At 38.5% G+C, this 19,417-nt stretch overlaps 2 protein-coding genes across 2 annotated transcripts in view; one reads left to right on the forward strand and one right to left on the reverse strand.

Moving 5' to 3' along the window:
* Positions 1-1,592: 1,592 nt before the first annotated feature.
* Positions 1,593-10,365, reverse strand: lcmt1 (leucine carboxyl methyltransferase 1). The gene is made up of 11 exons (XM_034118800.1): positions 9,980-10,365; positions 8,811-8,902; positions 8,123-8,244; positions 7,681-7,757; positions 7,027-7,088; positions 6,809-6,911; positions 4,652-4,772; positions 3,899-4,000; positions 3,357-3,448; positions 2,483-2,580; positions 1,593-2,250 (listed from the first exon to the last, which is right to left on the reverse strand). Exons 1-11 carry the CDS (start codon positions 10,063-10,065, stop codon positions 2,228-2,230), a joined length of 978 nt encoding a protein of 325 aa, XP_033974691.1. The 5' UTR covers positions 10,066-10,365; the 3' UTR covers positions 1,593-2,227.
* Positions 10,366-13,558: 3,193 nt separating this feature from the next.
* The window catches only part of arhgap17a (Rho GTPase activating protein 17a), a 45,234-nt gene continuing 39,375 nt past the window's right edge, over positions 13,559-19,417 (forward strand). The window contains 1 exon segment of the mRNA XM_034119427.1: positions 13,559-14,109. Within this exon segment, the coding sequence (XP_033975318.1) occupies positions 14,057-14,109 (53 nt within the window). The 5' untranslated portion in view covers positions 13,559-14,056.

Here is a 19,417-nt window from a genome sequence, read left to right on the forward strand (position 1 = left end):
ACCGGGGACACATATTCATGTATAAAAGACGTACAAAAGTGCATTTTGCATGATAGGTCCCCTTTAATATAAAAGCATCCTAATTCTTCAGTTAACTCATATTTTACAATGATAATTATGAATAAATGTAGGCAGGGAGCTTTGCATGACATTCTTCTGGACGTGTTTCATTGTGGTGATAGTGAGGGAAGTCAATCCCTTGTTTGGCAAGACAGTAGTGACGGCCATCTTGGTGACGTGTGTTGTTGTGCAAGACCAGAGATGTAGTTCATTGAGCGGTTTCACACAAAAAAAGTCTTACTTCACAGTTTTACGGCAAAACGTTTTTTTTTTACTTGCAAAATTATCTTTTAAATTGACAAACATCATATGTGTAATTCGTGGCACAATTCAAACTGGGTCGAAAGTTAATATTTCTCTCGCCATTGACTTCAATACATAATTTTTCCGAAATAAGGTCCCATGGAGCTCCACCGGAAAGGGAGGGACTTCGCCTCTCTATAGGCTATGTTAGCAAACATATCCGACCGGCTAGCAAAATTAGCACAACAGGCTACTGGAGTTGTGTTTCTTTACCTGTTTTTTTTTCTGCGTTTGGTATTTTCCTCTTCCATATGTAAATTGTTTATTCCTCCATTGTACACCAGCTAGTTGCCTCATTTTCCAGTCGGATCTTCAGTGTCAGGAAAAATCAAATGCTTTCAGTTTTTAGGGAAAACAGCTAGCGATGAGAGCGGTGGGAGTCAACCAAAACAAGTTTCTGTCAGAAAACTAATGCTAATGTTAATTACTGCTGGTTAGCTAAATATAGAAGCTAAACATCCTAATTGATCAGTTAACTCATGTTATATTGATACATTAAGAGTAACATCAAATAACAGCAGTGGAGTTGAGGTATAAATAAGGAAAAAGTCAAGTAAAGTACCAACAATTACATTTCACATGTTAGCAAACACTTTACCCATCGACTTAGCAACATTAGCATAAGCAAATGCAATACATTTGATGAACTAAAACTCGTCTGAATAATGCTACAAAGCTCTTTTGAACTAAAGAAAACTGCAGATTCAGAGGATAATTTTATTATTGCTTCAAAATATGTATTTCTATACCGTTTATCGCATTTCAGCATCATTTCTACGCCGCTATACAGATTTTTTACTTTTTAATTTTGCTATATTGTGGTATATTACAAATGTTTACTTACATGTTTCACATACATTTGACCTACATAGTCATTTCTCTTATCTGTTAACGAATATTTATATTGCAGAGACTGTAATGTTATTGACGTTTTCCACATATATCAATAACGTTTTAGGAGTCTGATTGCAAGCAAACCTTTCCCATATGAGTAACTTAATCTGTTAATATAGACATATCAATTGAGGCGGTTTTGAAATCTGAGCTGAATATAAAGATGGATTCTTCCATGAAGTAATGGCCTTATCATACAATTTAGTTTATTGTTCACACAGTATGACTATAAAGACTTTAACAGCTTTTATAATGACGTCAGCTTGTCCCTCCCACTGCAGATAATCATTAATAATGATTTATAATAATAAATAAATGAACAGACCAAAACAGCATTACACAAAAAGGCTTTTTTTTATTCAACTGCACTTAACCAGCTTTCATCAGAAACTATCACAAACTAATCCCTCATGTCCTTTTTTCTGCTTGAAACAAGGCGCAAGAATAGAACAAATAATGCGGGAAAAATGTCAATTAACTACAGTATTAGCATGCATGTATTGTATTGAAATGATCCTGGAAGTAGAATTGATGAATAAATAAAACTAAAATGGCACATGGAAAAACAGAAAAGGACAAATAAATGACATCTGAAAACATATTTTCATTCATTTTCAACTCATGTGAGCAGGGTTTGAAATCCTATTTCTATATGTGCTCAATCACAGACAAAATCTGCCTGTAAACAAATGAATAAAACAAACCTGACCTATTTTACAGTAGAGACACAAACGTCTTCACGGTTCTCAGGCGGATCCTTCTCTTATTTTCTGACACTTAAAAGGACATTCAACAAATCACATTCTGCTGATGGCGGGAGTTTTTGCACCGGAACAGCTCCAAGGTGAGGGCTTGATCGAGATAAATCGTACTTCCTGTTTCCCAGTGTCAACCACCGTACTTCTTCTCCACTTGTTGATTTTGGCGCACACACATGTAGAGCATGTTCAACAGAGGAGCCGTTTAACACTCAAAATGCCAACTGTGACAGACCTGAGGAAACAGAGCATGACCTGTTCTTGTTAATGACCGCTCCACGCATTCAAACTGGGAGGATGGGTGGGAAAATATAAAACACTTCACACATATTAGTAAGTCTAAGTAAATAAACTAACGGACAGCATGGCGCCGTAGTGGTCGCAGATGACGCTGAGCAGTCATCATTTCATATTTCCAGTTAACATAGTTTCATTTTAATGGAGTGGTAATCTAAAATGTATTTTACCCAGTTTGAGTTTGTCCTTGGTGGCCCAGCAGATGCTGTAGTGTTGAAGAAGTTGTTGCAACAGCTCACGCTCATCCAGGAACTCAAGACGCTCAATTCTGTAAATAAAATATATATTATAAATATGTTAAAGAGACCCCATTATGCTTTTTAAGGTTTGTCCCTTTCCTGTTATATAGGTTTGTGTGCATGTAAATGGTCTATGGACTCATTTGTTTACTTCGTAGACATAGTGAATTCACTACATAACACTTGCACTCCTATTGGCTAGCGCTCCAACACATTGTACGTGATAGGCTAATGGGCGGGACACCTCTAAGCGGTTGACCAATCACAACAGAGCCGGCCAGCTAACCAATCAGAGCAGACTGGGCTCTGGTTTCAGACAGAGGGTGAAAAGAGGTGCTGCAGCACAGGCAGTATGAGGACAATAAAGAGCTTTTTGAACATTAAAGCATGAAGACATGTCCCAGTAGAGACACTACATACTGATATACACCTGAAAAAGAGCAAAATAAGTTGTAAATATTTCATCTGTTCAGAAATGGGATCATTTGTATCAGACTATATACACAGAAAGAGGGAAAATAACTTTAAAGGACTGCAATTATGTAGTGCTTTGTTAGTGCACAGGACAAAGGGCTTTATAAAATCGATTAATTGACGACACACTATACTCTTTAACGTAACCAGAATAGGTTATAAATCCAGAACCCTGCAACACATACTAGTTTATTGATGATCATAATGTTCTTTTCAGTGTTTGTGTCTTTCTTTCAGTTTTATTAATGCATGGTTGGCATACTTGAAGCGTTTGAGGCTTTTCCCCACTGACACATGACATCATTCTGCAACACTCAAACTTTAAATGCACCTTGCCACATCGTCCTGGGGCAGCATACTGTAGACCGTCATCATGTCCAGAGCATCAGACTGCTCCCAGCCGGTCTTAAGAAACCGCTCCCTCTGCAAACAACACAGTAAAATACACATTTAGATAATATTAACCAAATATCCATTAAGTTATCCATGGATAGCCATTGAGTTTTATAATTCTGATTGCACGCCAACCCTTTTCCATATGAGTCATGTGATCTGTTAATGAGTTTAGCTCAATATAAAGATACATTTCTCCATGAATTAATGGCCTTACAATACTAACGTTATCATAGCTCATCAAATGAATCTTACATTTTGGACCTGACTTACTAATAATAATAATACATTTTATTTAAGGCGCCTTTCATGATACCCAAGGACACCGTACAATTTGTTAAATATTCTAAGATGTAAAAGCAACAGAACATGATAAAAACACAAACAGAATGCCTCACTAAAGCCACTCGACTCATAATAATCCTTCAGAAGTTAAACCTCTGAGACTTTTTGTTGTGAAATATTGAGTCTGGAGGTCACCTGGGTGTCCAGAGACTGACAGGCCTCGACTCCTGCGAGGTTGCACTGGCGACGCTGCAGGTTCTCGATCATCACCTGGCCGAATCGATCGCTCATGTTCACCTGGAAACATCAAAAACACACACTTACTACTTTTGTCTATTCAAAGACCATTATATAGAAAACCAAGATACTTCTGTACGGTGAATAACAGAAGCAAACTACATTTTCTTTTGCAGTTTAAAGGTCCCCTAATATGCAAAATCCACTTCTTCATGTCTCTTCTACATCAACATGTGTCCCCTCTGTGTAAAGAGACTCTGAAAGTTTCAGGAAAAAAGATTCTCTCACTTTTTGTCCCGATCCATTTATATAAAAACCTGTCTGAAAATGAGCTGATCAGATTTTGGCCACTTTATGATGTCATAACGATGTTTTGGCTTGTGTAACCATTAGCCAATCAGCAACCAAGGTAACCCCACCCCCCCACCACCACCTGAATCTCCTCCTAGAGCACCATTGTGTTCTTTCTAACCAAATCTCTCTCAGAGGGGCGTGGGGAGGGGCTCCTTATTTTCATCTAAAGTAACAGACAGAGAATCAGCTCTTTTGAAACAGGGCTGAAACAGAGGGGATTATGGGATGCTGCAATGATCTGTTTGGTGTTTGGAGCCAAACACTTCAGAGACATGTTTTGCATATATCTGAGACCTATAACATATTGATGAAAAACAGTATAATAGGGGACCTTTAAAAGACGTTTGTTTTGTTCACCTGTTCGTAGTTGACGAACATGGCGGTGGGGAAGGTCTCTGCAGCCCAGTGAACGACATTGGAGGACTGCGAGGGCGTCATGTAGACGAGCACACACTCCGACAGCAGCAATGTGGGTAATCTGGAAGAGCAGCAACACACTTAATCACTGCAACAATACTAGAAACCACTGTAATTCTGCCAAACAAGCCTCTAAATGTGCTTCAATTTATGTTATCTGGATCCAGATATGCATCAAGGTAAACATAGTGTTAGAACTCTATATTCTCTACTCTATATTTAGCTAAGATAAGAGCCAGTCATAGTAAAACTGTTCATAAATACATTACATTTTGGCTAAGATAAGAGTAAAGCTGTTCATAAATTAATTCAATTGTGGGACAGTGGGATTTTCTTTTAGGGAGTTTTTCCTAGCAATAGTCTTAATGAGTTGTGTGAGGTACAGTGTATAAAAACCTCTGAGACAAATGTGTTAGTTCTGATATTGTTTGATATAAATCATATTTATTTGATGTTGGATTGTTTAAAACATTAATGGCTCAGGAGAGACAGTAAAGCCATTTCCTTTCCACTAAATTTCATTGAAAGATCTTACTGATTAACAGACAAGGAGACCTCTATAACCTATGACCTTAAAACTACTTGCACTAAAATCTATTTGTTTCCCAGAAGTATATAATACCTTCACAACATTAAGTGCGGGAAGGCAAAAAGTGATGACCCGCACTTTAAAACAAAGACTAATAAAACGGCCTAAACTCACACGATCACATCCGGCAGCTTCCTGAAGAAGAGAGCCTCCCTCTCAGTGAAACTTCCAATAGATAGATTAATGTACTACAGTGTGTTAAGGGATAGGACCAAAGAAAACATCAAGAAGGATGTCTCTGTCAATCATCCAAGTACTATAAAAAACAAGTAGCTCTGTCCACTGACAGCCATAAAATGATACTGTACTCCACCTAAAACCTTTATTCTTTTTTTAACTCAATATCAAAACTGTTTAGTTGGTAGCTTTAAAAACGTTGGTGTTTTCTCCATTGCAAATAACTAAATCCATGGCAGTAAAAGTGAATTGAAATAGTTTGTACAATGGTAAAACGATCCCAAACTTGATTAAATACATGGTTTGCAAAACATGCTACCACTCTCCTCAAAGCAGCACATTTAGCAATATTTTAACCGCAGTAGGATGACTTTTTAATACTCAAAACATGCAGTATCTGTGGTGTTTCCTTTCAAATCAAGCTCCTGACGTCAAACATTACATCTGCATTTCAGCCTTGCAGACACTCAGTAGAGTCACTGTGTTATCTAGTGTTACTCAACAAGAGGTAACACAGAGGGTGTTTCTCAATCTCGAGTAAAGCTGCTTCAGAGCCACTATTTCAAGCATACTATGTCATCGAGTGCCGCCGAAGGACTGTTCCAATCTCCAGCATACTTGGAAATCTACCGAGCCCGGCGTACTCCGTTTGGAGAAATATCGAGGCTGCACATGAGTAGACTCCGCGGTCTTAAAATCCCCACAATGCTTTGCGCACGGACCAATTTCCCCAAATCTGTGGCGGAAGATGTAAGGCGGGGCCTCTCATATGACGCACACCTGCACACTTGCTAGCGTGTTCCACTCTTTGTTTTCCAAATGTCAGGAAGTATTCTTGACTCGCTTCTGAAGCAAGATGCTCGGAAGACATGTGCTACCAAGCAAGCGTACTCGCGATTGAGAAACACCCTATGTGTAGACTCCGCGGTCTTAAAATCCCCACAATGCTTTGCGCACGGACCAATTTCCCCAAATCTGTGGCGGAAAATGTAAGACGGGGCCTCTCATATGACGCACACTTGCTCGCCTGTTCCACTCTTTGTTTTCCGAATGCCAGGAAGGATTCTTGCCTCGCTTCTGAAGCAAGTGACTCAGAAGACATGCTACCAAGCAAGCGTACTCGACATTGAGAAACACCCACAGATAAGCTCCAATTCTTGGATTTCTAAAGACACCCTGGGGAAACTAACTGACAGAGAGCAGAGTGAGGGTCTTTTTCCACCAAATAAAATATTCAGGTTTAATTCTTTCTTCAAAAACGTAATAATTGACTCAGTATGAAGCGTGATATTGGGATGAAACTAAGAGAGGAAATATATGAATTCACATACTCTGGATTAAGCTGGAACTTCTTCAGTTTCTCATCCAGACTAGAGATGTCTCTGAGGTCAGCTCCAATGATACAGTACCGGTCTGAGTCCAGGCTGTGGGCGTCTGAAACACAAACACACTGTGAGGAGTATGGAAACAATACGAGACACACACGTATATTTTCTGACCTAAAACACAAAATATTTGTATGGAATGAGTGTAATTTATTGGTCATTACCTAGTAGTAAGGAGTCTGTTGAGTGGGTTTCGATGAGGGGTTTTGACAGGGGTGGCTTCGTCCTAATAAATAAAAGAAACAGCAATATAATTCATAAACTTCGGATCACCAATAAACATTAAGCTGCACTACAATAACACATTTTACAGGATACACTATCTATATAGATAAAAAGCAACAAAAATCACTATATTTATATTCAGATTACTAGTTTATATAATCTATACCTACCTATAAAACACATAGAAGTATTCCTCACTTGGGAGTAAAATTATGCAGTCGAATAAAAATGTTTTGGTTAAATTATGTGAAGCTTATTGTGAATACTGATAGTCATTTTCCACACTAATAATATACTTTTAAATACTATATAATGGAATCGTTGCATTACATGTAATGAGAACACACTGGATTACTCTGAATAGATTTTAACAGTTTTAAATGAAGCTCTGCCGCCCTCTACAGTCTTTGACGCCACATTGCAATACCAAAGCCAGAGAAGGGAATAAAAACATCACACAGTCGTGCTTCCTAATGTTCATCTGCCATACTGACCACCTAAGGACATTGTTCTTATTAATATGCATGTAACATTATATTTTATAACCTTCATAATCTGATCTTCTAATGATAATCATAGCATGGTTGTCTTACTTGATATTGTGTATTTTTCTGGCCACAACTGTTGGAAAGTCAACTTCAAAGAATTTCCGTGGCATGAGGTTTTCATCCTATAACACACAAACACACACACATTAATTAACACACATTAATCTGTATACTAAAGGCACAAATAAATGTTTCCGATACAATAATATACATTCATTTTGACCCTCTAAATGACAGTGTACATAATGCCCCTTTTATCTTTATGAATAAAAAACAATATATATTTTTTGAGCAATGTCAGATTATTAAGAAATCTCCCACTTGTTACCTTTGGATAAATATTTCAAAAGAGAAAGCCTAAAATGTCCCTAAATCCGGGTTAAAGGCTTAAACTAAATAAGTTTGTGTTATACAGAGTTGAAAGCAACACGAGAGCAATGGGGAGTCACATTTAGACCAGAGTTTAGCACTGAGCCAGGATGCAAACCTTGAGTCTCCAGAAGGTGGTGTCCAGCCCGGCTCCCAGGTTGATCACCTGACAGTCGCACTGCGTCTTCCTGAGGAACGCGTCCAGGAGATGGTTCACTCCCTGAACACGGGCATAGTAACCTGTTGAAAAAGAGAGGGGGATGAGCTAATAACAACACATGCCGGGACAACATCACATAAAGAATTTCTCAGACCCTCTCTGGCTTTGAATTGGAGCATGCACCACATCAATCAATCAATCAATGTTTATTTATATAGCCCAATATCACAAATGTTACATTCAGGGAGAGCAACAGAGGAGGGATCCCTCTCCCAGGACGGACAGACGTGCAATAGATGCCGTGTGTAAATCGAAGAGATAATACATTTACAACATAGGTAGTCCAAATGTTTGGAAATGCGTGTGTCTATAATAAGAAGATGAATCCACGAGGATGTCAACAATCCTGTGGGAGCCATCAGTAGTATGATGAGAGTCAGGCAGGACCACAGTGACAGGTTCAGCCACGACTCGAAGTCCAGGACTCAAATCCAGAACTCAGGATAGAGGATCCAGGACACAGGACCGCAGCAACAGGATCAACCACGACTCAGGATCCCGGCGTAACGACATGGCTCCCTTCACTTAGCTAATGAGTTACTTCCAATTAAGAAAACAAGGTGTAAAATGAGAGTTTATCGCTCACCTCTGTTGATTTCAGGTGCCTTCCGCTCCCCTACAGATCTTACAAAATACTGTATATAAGGATCCTTCCAGTAGCTTTTACTGGAAGCAAACCTAGAACACAATTAGACATTTGATTAGTAGATGGCATCGATGATTAGGTATTAAGTACACCATTTAGTATTATTATGTATTCAATGTAGCCCTTTGAATATGAACACCAAGGATCAAGAACTGGCTCTATTGATCTGTCGAATTTTAAACCCCTATTATTATTTTTTGTGCACCATACCAGTGGTGAGTAAGTACATTTACTCAAGTATTTATTTAAGTACAATTCGAGTAAGGTGTACTTTCCATAAGCATTTTCCTTTCATGCAACTTTATGCTTCTGTTCCATTACATAAGATAAGATAAGATAAGATGGACCTTTATTAATCCCTGTGGGGAAATTCAGTTGTTTAGGACATGCAGGACTTTTACCCCACTACACTTATCTGACATTTGTATCCCCTTCCTGTCCAGTGAAAACAATGTACCTCCAGATGTGCTGCTTTTGAATATTCCTGATAAACTGAAAGATAAAGTGTTTATTGAGAAATGTGAAGTTTCCTGAGCTCATGAGAAGATTACTTTTAAGAGACAACAGACATGTGATGATCTTAATTCAGTATGATGCGTTTATGTGATTTAAACTAACATGATTCAAATGTAGCACAACCATACACATCTACAGCAGCACCATTCACATTAATGCATCAACAATATGAATCTAATATTCATATATAATGTTAAAACACTGACAAGGAACATTATACTTCACAATGCATTCCTTTACTGAAGGTTTGAGATGCAGGACTATTACTTATTACATAGTACGTTCAAAGTGTGGTATAAGTACTTTTAGAGGATCTGTATATTTGTTCTACCACTGTTCATACTATGGTCTGATCGACTGATCCATCTGACTGATATATCTCAGACCATTCCCATGATAAACCATGGGCAGCAGACTGTAAGCTATCTGCGCAGTTTCAAAATGTTGAGAGCCAAGGAGAACATTTAGCAATAAGACACGTTAGTTAATATTCGTGCATATACATTATATCCTATACTACTTTAACTTAAGGCACCTATTAAATGGCCATTGATTGCATGTTAAATAATGAAAGCTGCTGCAGCACATGTTACCTTTTGCAGATGGTTGCATCGTCACAGGTCGCCCTCACTGCTTCATCAGAAGTGTCCGAGTCTATGTAAGGCTGCCGAGCTGCCATTAGCGATTCTTGTCCTAAAGTTAACTTTTTAACATTAAAACTGTAAGCGTTCACCAGCTCGTCCACCTGTTTAACAAGGGCTAACTTAGCTACAAGCTAACTGGCTAGCTCTTTTTTGACAGATGGGGCTGTTTAATAAAAACGACGAAGAAGAAGAAAAAAGCTGTGAACGTAGTCGGGTTGCTCAAGTACTTCTGTATGATAAACAATGTATTAGTTGAATAACAATAAGCGATATTTAACGAGGGAGTAATATTTTGCAGGCTAATAACAACTCGCAGCAAGAAATGAATGAGCACTTCCGACCAGATGGTAAACACTTCCGGTTAATATGTTCAGAATAAAAGAAACCCTGCAAAAGTAAACAACAATGAAAATGTATGAAGTAAACCCCAATTTCACTTACAGTAATAAACATTATTTGTAGAATCTTTCACACAAAATGCTTTACTATTTGGGAATATAGAATAAAATGATCATGAAAAGAAGGTATTACTAATGGACAATTACATTACAAACAAGGGTTATAAACGGAATACATTGAAGGCATAACATAAGATAGAAAATAAACAAAAGGAATAATGTTAATAATTCTAAAGTCAGTAGCCATAGTGCCCATATTTGCAGCAGGCGTACATCAACCCTCTCTGCAGCATCAACATGACAGAAAGCCTTATTCATACCACCACTGTACCATCCTTGAAAAACATAATTTCTTGAGTTTTGACAATTTTAAGTCTTTTAAAAGTATGTGCTTTATTTATAAATGTTTACATGGACTAGGGGAATTCATCCACAAAAAAGACACTGGAAGCTGCACTAGGTCAGAAACCAGAGGAGACTGTAAAGTCCACCGTAGACGGACCACTTTTGGACAAAATGTACTTTCAATTACAGGCAGCTCATTGTGGAATAGCCTCCCAACTAAGTTACGGGATTGTCCCACTCTCAATAGCTTCAAAGGTCAACTCAAAGAATGGTTGAGAAACAAACAGACATGCAATCACCGCTAAATGCACTTTAACACAGGGGTATCTCCTCTTGCACTTTAGGTAGCTCTTGTATCTTCTCTTGCACTTTATATGTCGTTGCTGCTACATTGTACTGCCATGTGATAAATACTTGGGTACCACTTTACAATAAGACTACCCTTATAAAGGGTTTACGAATAGTTTGTAATTCATTTATTAATTAGGTTGTGAACACTTTATAAATCATTAATAAGCTTTTATAAGACATGAGATAAACAGGGTGACTGTGACCGGTTGCTTGCCAAATAGTGAGCCCACATTTATCTGTAATGCTAAGCCTTATATTGGCTACCTAGCTTACTTCGTCTTCTTCATCAGCCAGCATCCTTGGTATCTGTTGCTCACTGAGTTGATTCTCGCTAAGCAGCCAATATAAGGCTTAGTCATCTTGCCAAATAGTGAGCCTGTGTTGATGAAACTATGTTAGAAATTGTTTATAAATGGTTCTTAATGATTAATAAAGTGTTTACAACCTAATTCATAACCTAATTATAAACCCTTTATCAATCCTTTATAAGGGTAGTCTCATTGTAAAGTGGTACTGTCATTTTCTTAAATGTTTTATGTGAGGGACTGCGGGTGGAAATGAGCTAAAAGCAAAATCTGGCATATTTACGCTTGACACATTTCATTGTTTTTAGTGTTCATTAATGTGCAATGTCCCGGCTAAATAAACGATTAAATAAAACATAAAACATGTTTCCAGTCCCTTTCACATTGTTGTTGTCTTTTCTGTTTCTACATTAGTGGTTGAGATTTGAATGTGTTAAGTATTTCAGAGTGCACTCTCTGAATTATAGGATTCTTAATCTGATGTTCTGTGTTTTGCACTGAGCCTCATCTTTGGATAGATAGAGGCCCGGTTGATTATTATCCTGGAAATGAGGACAGTAAAAGATGCACCTGAAAAGAGGCACCACAATCAGCCGATCACTTTCATCTGTTTCATTCTGGAGATTAGTGAATACAGCCAGGATGATAAAAGTGAAACAATGTCTCGCTTTGAAGAGTTTTAAAAAGGGGGATTAACAAAGGGGGGAAACAATAAAATGTTGCTTTCATCAATTCCCATGTGAAATATGGAATCTACTGTAAGCCACTGTGCAACATTTCCTCGCATACATTGTTGGGGGGAAATCCTGCTATTATAAAGCCAATGTCACTGAGGATGTCACTCAGATAATTGAGATGTTCTTTGTGGCATCAGTGTGTCTGAATCTGTCAGAAAACCTGGTGCAGCATGTATAAAAAGAGACATGCTAATAAGACATTTTAGCATCTATTTAGATATCAATAAAGGTGAGAAACCATTCAGCTGCAAAGATCTCAGCTCTTCTCTCATGGAGAAACAAAGTGCTATGTGCTTTATGGACTGTTATACATCATGGCTGTACACAAAATGTGTTTTTACAATAATGTCTTAAAGCTGACGTTGCAATATTTAAATTTAGATTGACATCCAGCTGAAAGGCATCATTAACTGTGACTTCGATCTAATAGAACCATAATGCATTTGGCCTCTGAAAGACGCCTGTCTGAGTCATTTGAATGCTATCAGTTACCTAAGTTGAATACCATTAGGAGTCAGTCTAGCCTTATTGCCTTCTCAGCAAAAAGGAAGTGGGGTTTTACTAATGCTGTTTCCAGTCAAATGAATTCCATGGTACTTTACCTTTTAACCATCTGATTTAAAGGAAGACAATTTAGCATCGGTGCAGTACTCCAACATTTGAATTTTTATTAAAAGCACGTTTATTTTTATTGCTTTAAAAGCTGTTTTGAATCAGTGAAGTACTCAAAAGTCTGTTTTTATTAAATAAAAGTTGTTTAATTTGTATTTGTAGTAGAGGCTTTTTAACAGTAGTTTAGATTTTCTTTTTATAATAGTAGTTCTATGTCATTGTAGTACAGGCTTTTTGCATCAGTCCAGAGCTCCAAAGTCAGTATTCTTTTAATAAAAGTCGTTTTGTGGTTGCTGAAGTACAGGTTATTTTCAGGTTATTTTGCATCATTGCACTGCTAAAAAGTCAGTATTTTTTAATAAAGTATTTGTTTATTGTAGTACACTCGTTTTTCATCAGTTAATTACTCAAAAGTATGTTTTTTTAATATAAAAGTTGTTTAATTTGATTGTAGGACAGGCTTTTTTACATTAGTTTAGAGCTCCAAAATCAGTATTTTTATTAAAAGCACTAGTAGGCCTACAGCTTTTTTGCATCAGTGCACTACTACAAAGTCAGCATTTTTCATAAAAGTCGTTTTTTTGTTGTAGTAGTCTTTTTTTGCATCCCTGAAGTACCCAAAAGTGTGTTTTTTTTTTAAATAAAAGTTGTTTAATTGTATTGCAGAACAGGCTTATTTACATTAGTTTAGAGCTCCAACGTAATTTTTCTTCCTAATAGCACTTTTATTTTGTTGCAGTACAGTCTTTTTTTTGCACAGTGCAGGGCTCCATATGTTCTCCAGTCGATGTCCAGGGGGAGGTGGTGCTCCAACGTGACTTCCTGCCGCCCTCCTCCCTCTCTGAGCGGGCAGAGGCAGAGGTGAGCCCCGCTGCTGCTGCACTTCACTCTGGGAAAGAAAAAGCGGCCGACGGACGGATTATCAGCTCAGTACAGTTAGCTCGTCGGCTAACGGGTCAACACCAAAACAAGCCACCGAGGGGGAACCATGAAAACCCTCCAGTGAAAGTTAGGCACGGTTTACCCGAAGACTTTAATGCACGGAAAGGCACAAAAAAGGAGGATCCCGGATCATGCCTTCGGGAACGGGAAGGCTAGTTTAGGGGCTAGCGAGGCTGCAAACTATTTTTAATTGGCTTGAATGGCTCCTGCTTGTGTTCTCCTGTCATAGCGACAGTTTGGGGAATTAAAAAAGAAAGGGAGAGGCCCTTCATGACAAACCAAAAGCCCGGATTTTAAAGCGTAATTTGGGAAGAAAAGCTGCCAAAGGGACCCAAAATGAAGAAGCAGTTCAATCGGATGAAGCAGCTCGCCAATCAAACAGTTGGCAGGCAAGTATTCAAGTCACCGCTGGTTAATGCTTATGGGAAAACTAGTTAGCAAACACACTTTATTCTGCTTTTTCCCCATGCTTTTCGATTATTTTAACCTCATACTATTCCTTAACTTGCTTTCTATCAGTTTATGCAGATGTGGAAGAAGTACTTTCATCATTTACTTGAGTAAAAGTATAAGTACCATAGAGTACGAATACTCAGTGAGTAAAAGTCCTGCAATTAAGATGTTACTCAAGTAAAAGTACAAAAGTATTTGCATATAAATATACTTACAGTACCAAAAGTAAAAATACTCATTCTGCAGATTGACCCAGTTCAGAATCATCTATGATATGTATTGGTTATAATTATTGGTGTGTTTATCAAAGATGGTAAAGATGGAACTAAATGTGATTACTTTATTTACTGTAGGGTAGAATGTGAATTTACCTCAGTTGTAACTAAAGTCTGATTTAAGTGTTGATTATGTTGTTTACCTTTTTAAGTACCTAAATGTAGACAGTGGAGTAAAAGTACAAAGTAACATAACATGAAAATACTCACTGAAAGTACAAGTACATCGAAATTGTACTTAAGTACAGTACTTGAGTACATCTACTTAGTTACATTACACCACTACAGTTATGACAATGCAATGTTGTAACAAGAGAACATTAGTTTTCAGACTGAATGAATCCATTGCTTTGAAAGCCAGACATGCAGGCCTGCAGACAGTTAAACTGGATGTGGGAAAAGCTGTCCTTGATGTGTGCAATCCAACCAGATGTCCTCCTGAAAAGTCTGAATCAGCCATCTGCACATTAGCACTGTCTGCCTGGGAAATAAACAGCAACAGCGAGAAGCCCCATGAGTGTGCATTTTGCTTTCGGTCATTGACCCGCCCTGAGCTGAGTCACTTTCTTTCATTATAAGGTTTTATTCTGCTGTCAACATCTGTGTAAAATAGCATACATGTCTGACATGCTTTGGAAAACATACAGTAAGAAACCAATTCCTACTTTTGGATGATTTTACAGTATCTATACTATCAATACAGTAGTGGTTGAAGAAGTACTCAAATCCTTCACTTAAGTAAAACAACAAATAGTTTGGTCTTAAAATACTACATTACAAGTAAATGTCATGAATTACAATGGTACTTAACTAAAAGTACAAAAGTATCATAGGCTAAATGTACTTAAAGTATCAAAAGTACACTTAACAGTATTACATTTTTGTAGAATATCATTTTGTCCTGTTTGTGGAACCAATTTTAGATACTGGGTTGATAAGTAGCACAGTACTGCATTATATCATATCAGCATATCATGTGTTTTACATTCCTCTCTACAGTTTAGAGCTTTCTTAGAAATACTGATGCAGTAAAGGGTTATCATTTTACCTCTCTACTGTATAGGGATTGAGTTTGCTTTGTAAAATTTGCAAATTTGACTGTCAAATATGCTTAATCTAGATTAAAAGTAGAGATGCAGCAATACTAAGTGAAAAAGCTTGATGTGAAAGTAGGCCAATCTCATATCTGATACCATTATTTGAATAAAAACAATTCAGTACATTTATATTAACATATGTATTTAATACATCCTGTTTTACAAAGGTCAACCCTAATGTTGCCTTACACATAAAAGATCATAGTCTCTTCTACCTAGTGAAGCATACACCTTATGAATTATAAATAACAATGGGGTTGGCCAACATCCTAAACCAGGGATTCAAAAGGTCAAATAGGTGCATCCAAATATTGGCAGGTAAAATGTTTCATTAGTATGGCACTGATGACGTGTTAAAGCAGATATTTAGCTGATAACAGATAAAGGTGTGTTCCTAGTCTTTGCTGCACTGTCCATGTCCGGCCTCACTTGCCCCCTGAGCAGCTGAGGGAGGGGGGAGAAGGATTTACAGGACTCACATCCTGCAGCAGTGGATGTGCACCATAGCGTTCACTCTGTGCTGATAAAGAGGCAGTAAGAGCCTTCTCCATTTGTGAAACTCTAGCCGCTCCGGTTCTACTAGACATCAAACTTAAAACATATAAAATAGATTAATGTGCCTAAGTGATGCACAATTGTCTTTCTGTCTTCAATCCAAACTTCCCTCTCTCAGAACTTCTAACAGACAGCAGTATCTAAGCTATTAAGATAATACATCCCAACAATGAGGAAGCATTCTGCAGCTTATTAAGTAATACCACAGTGTTCCTTTGTGACTGAATATCCACAGCAGCAAAAGCTTCAGCCTGGGCTTGTGTTGACAGGGGGGGGGGGGCGAGTTAAGCCAGAGGATGTTGTGTGTGTGTGTGTGTGTGTGTGTGTGTGTTGTGTGTGTGTTGTGTGTGGGGTGTGGTGTGTGTGTGTGTGTGGTTGTGTGTGTGTGGGTGGTGTGTGGTGTGTGTGTGTGTGTGTGTGGTGTGTGTGTGTGTGTGTGTGGTGTGTGTGTGTGTGTGTGTGTGTGTGGTGTGTGTGTGTGTGTGTGTGTGTGTGTGTGTTGTGTGTGCTGTGTGTGTGTGTGTGTGTGTGTGTGTGTGTGATGGGTGTGGTGGTGTGTGTGTGTGTTGTGTGTGTGTGTGTGTGTGTGTGGGTGTGTCGCAGGGCAGACAACGCAGGTGCACCAAAGTACTGGATGGGTACCAGATAAAGCAAACAACAGGCTGGAACATACTGAATGTCAACGCTGAATAGGCATTGTCACCACATAGAATATAGTTTCTACGTTTAAAAAGCGTGATATATTTTAAATGTTAAAGGTGGGGTAGGTAAGTTTGAGAAACCGGCTCGAGATACACTTTTTGTTATATTCCATGGAATGCTCTTAACATCCCGATAGCAATGAATATCTTACCACTTGTTTTAAAGGGGCCTTTTTATGCTAATTTTCCTGTTCATATTAGTATGTAGTATGCTGCAGCACCTCTTTTCACCCTCTGTCTGAAACCAGAGCCCAGTCTGCTTTGATTGGTTAGCTGGCCGGCTCTGTCCGCCTCTTAGCCTATCACGTACAATGTGTTGGAGTGCTAGCCAATAGAAGCATGAGTGTTACAAAGTGATGACATTATGTGGAGGGAACTTTGGGAGTTTAGCCTTTGCAGACCATTTACATGCACACACACCTATAACAAAGCATAACAGGATATGGAAACCCCTAAAAAGCTTAACAGGGCCTCTTTAAATGACTGATAGTTTACATGATAACACACATTGTTTGTTGGCAGGATATAAGTTTCACTTTTTTGAGCAGTCATTTTTTCTGCTTCACTGAGTTTCGTTTTCCCTCAAATTCCTAGTTTGGCTTGATACTGAAGAAGATTCGCTTGATCGTTTATTTGTTTTATGATTCTTCGCTCACAAACTCATTGCCAGTTATTAAAATGCATATGTTCATTTTCTCGGAAGTCTTATTTTTATTTTATCGTTGCTTTCTCTTTCATCTTTAAGTGAAAACACGAAGGAGCTGCTAGAAAAAACAAATCATCAGCGGATCAAATAAAGCTCTATTTATTGATGATGTCAAGATGGCCCTTCATCAGGGGTGCAAACATTTAAATCTCCTGCTACTTTGCAGCTGGAATACTCATAACCTCCTCATTGCAGTGCACAGCAGTAATTTAGAAGTGGAGAGAGTGTAATGCAGAAAACAGACATTTGTATGTGTGTGTGTGTGTGTGTGTGTGTGTGTTGCATGCAGAAGTGGCTTGCTTTTTTTCGTATGGGTTAAATCCCTCTTGCACTCATACTGTATGCCCTTCTTACCGAGTGTCCTGTCAGCATTTGGCTCGGGGCGAGAGGTGAGCATACTCTGCTTTGGCCATTAACTTTTTGCCCTGTTTGTGTGTGTGCATCTGCAAAATATCTGGAGTTTGGAGGCCCTCTGCGCTGCCCCCCTGGGTTCCTGTGATTGTGCAAAAGGCAGAACAGTGTGTCCAGCAAGCAGCCGCTCGGAGGAAGTCTCTCCTTCTTCTTCTACAAACAGGAAGCTGCCTCCCGGAGACACGCCGGTGGTTTCTAGAGAAATCTGGGGAGAGATTGATGTGCAGAGAGGGTGAAACTGAGGTGCAGGGAGAAAACAGCATGTGACTCGCGCATGCCAGGGATCATGACTGGAAGGTTTTTGTAGAAGCTTTTTTTTAGTTGGCTATCTTTGAACTCTCTGTCCCAATACGTGCATTTTTTCTGCAGGTTAACGATAGATAGGGTATCAGAGGCAATACCTGCGTAAGGTAAACTAACAATCACACTCTAGCCTCCAACAATGAGGTCAATATTCAGCGTACATGGGATGTTTGAGAGTGTGCATTTGTGATCGCCCCTGACTGTCAGGAGAACAGCCTTTGATAAGTTATTTAAGATAAGATTTGATAATCTGTGTTTTCCAATCAAAGAGTGTGGACAGAGGCTGCTTTTAAGGGGGGGGTTCAAAGGTAAAAGGTTCAGTAAAGAGGAGGAGGGGGACTTTAAACCAGACAAACCTGCAACTAGCTACTGAAATGTAGTTGAAGTCACTCTACTGGTTAGTTGAGATGTTTATGTTGCATATACACTTCTGGAGCTGCAATGATTTTTCAGTTTTAGTCAACACTTATAGTTGAAATGTCACATTTTTGTAGAAAATATACATGTTGTGATATTTTGGTTCATGGACTTATAAAACGAGACATTTAAAGACCCGACCTTGGACTGTGAGAAACTTGTTCCAACAAATCTTCTAGTTTCATCATACAATCCTTTTTTGATACCTATCAACAACAACAACCTTCTTACAAGTAGTGTTGTGCAATCTAATGTGCATCTATTGTGTTTTTAAAGTCCTTGATTCAGTCCAGGAGGGAGACGTTTTGAAAGATCGTTTTTCCCCGCAGGGATCCACAACATGTCACTGTTGAATGAACCAGGATAGGTGACTCTGGGCGTTCCCCTGAGTCTCCGGGACAAAGAGGTGCGTCAGCTGGGAGCCTGTGTGGTTCTGCTGGTGTTAGAAGAGACCTGCAGTATGAGGCTAAGCTGCTGTTTGTTTGCTGTCAAGTCATTTGTGCTTTTTATCCAGATAATAAGTTGGTAGGATGGCAAAATGAGGATGTGGCTTATTTTAATTAGGTTAGAGACTATATTTGCCTCAGTCACAGGAAGCTATTTCGTAATCTGGACTTTTTGTTTGACATAATTTAGGTTTAAACTAAAAGAAAACATGGTGACAAATTGTTCCAGTTTTTAGGAAACTTAACACGACTTTCATGTTAAATTCCAGCCATTACATTTCTGTTTTAATGTTAGAATTAGAGAAATTGTCACAACTAGAGCAGGAACAATTG

Source organism: Trematomus bernacchii, unplaced genomic scaffold, assembly GCF_902827165.1.
Source record: "Trematomus bernacchii unplaced genomic scaffold, fTreBer1.1, whole genome shotgun sequence".
In the NCBI taxonomy this organism is placed as follows: Eukaryota; Metazoa; Chordata; class Actinopteri; order Perciformes; family Nototheniidae; genus Trematomus; species Trematomus bernacchii.

Bases quoted from the DNA above. Each gene is read 5' to 3' on its own strand.
- lcmt1 (XM_034118800.1), bottom strand. From the start codon at position 10,065: ATGGCAGCTCGGCAGCCTTACATAGACTCGGACACTTCTGATGAAGCA. The intron at 7,758-8,122 runs GTTTGCATCCTG...TGTGTGTTATAG, and splicing joins CCACCTTCTGGAGACTCAAG to GATGAAAACCTCATGCCACG. The intron at 4,773-6,808 runs GTATGTGAATTC...CTGCTCTTCCAG, and splicing joins AAGTTCCAGCTTAATCCAGA to ATTACCCACATTGCTGCTGT.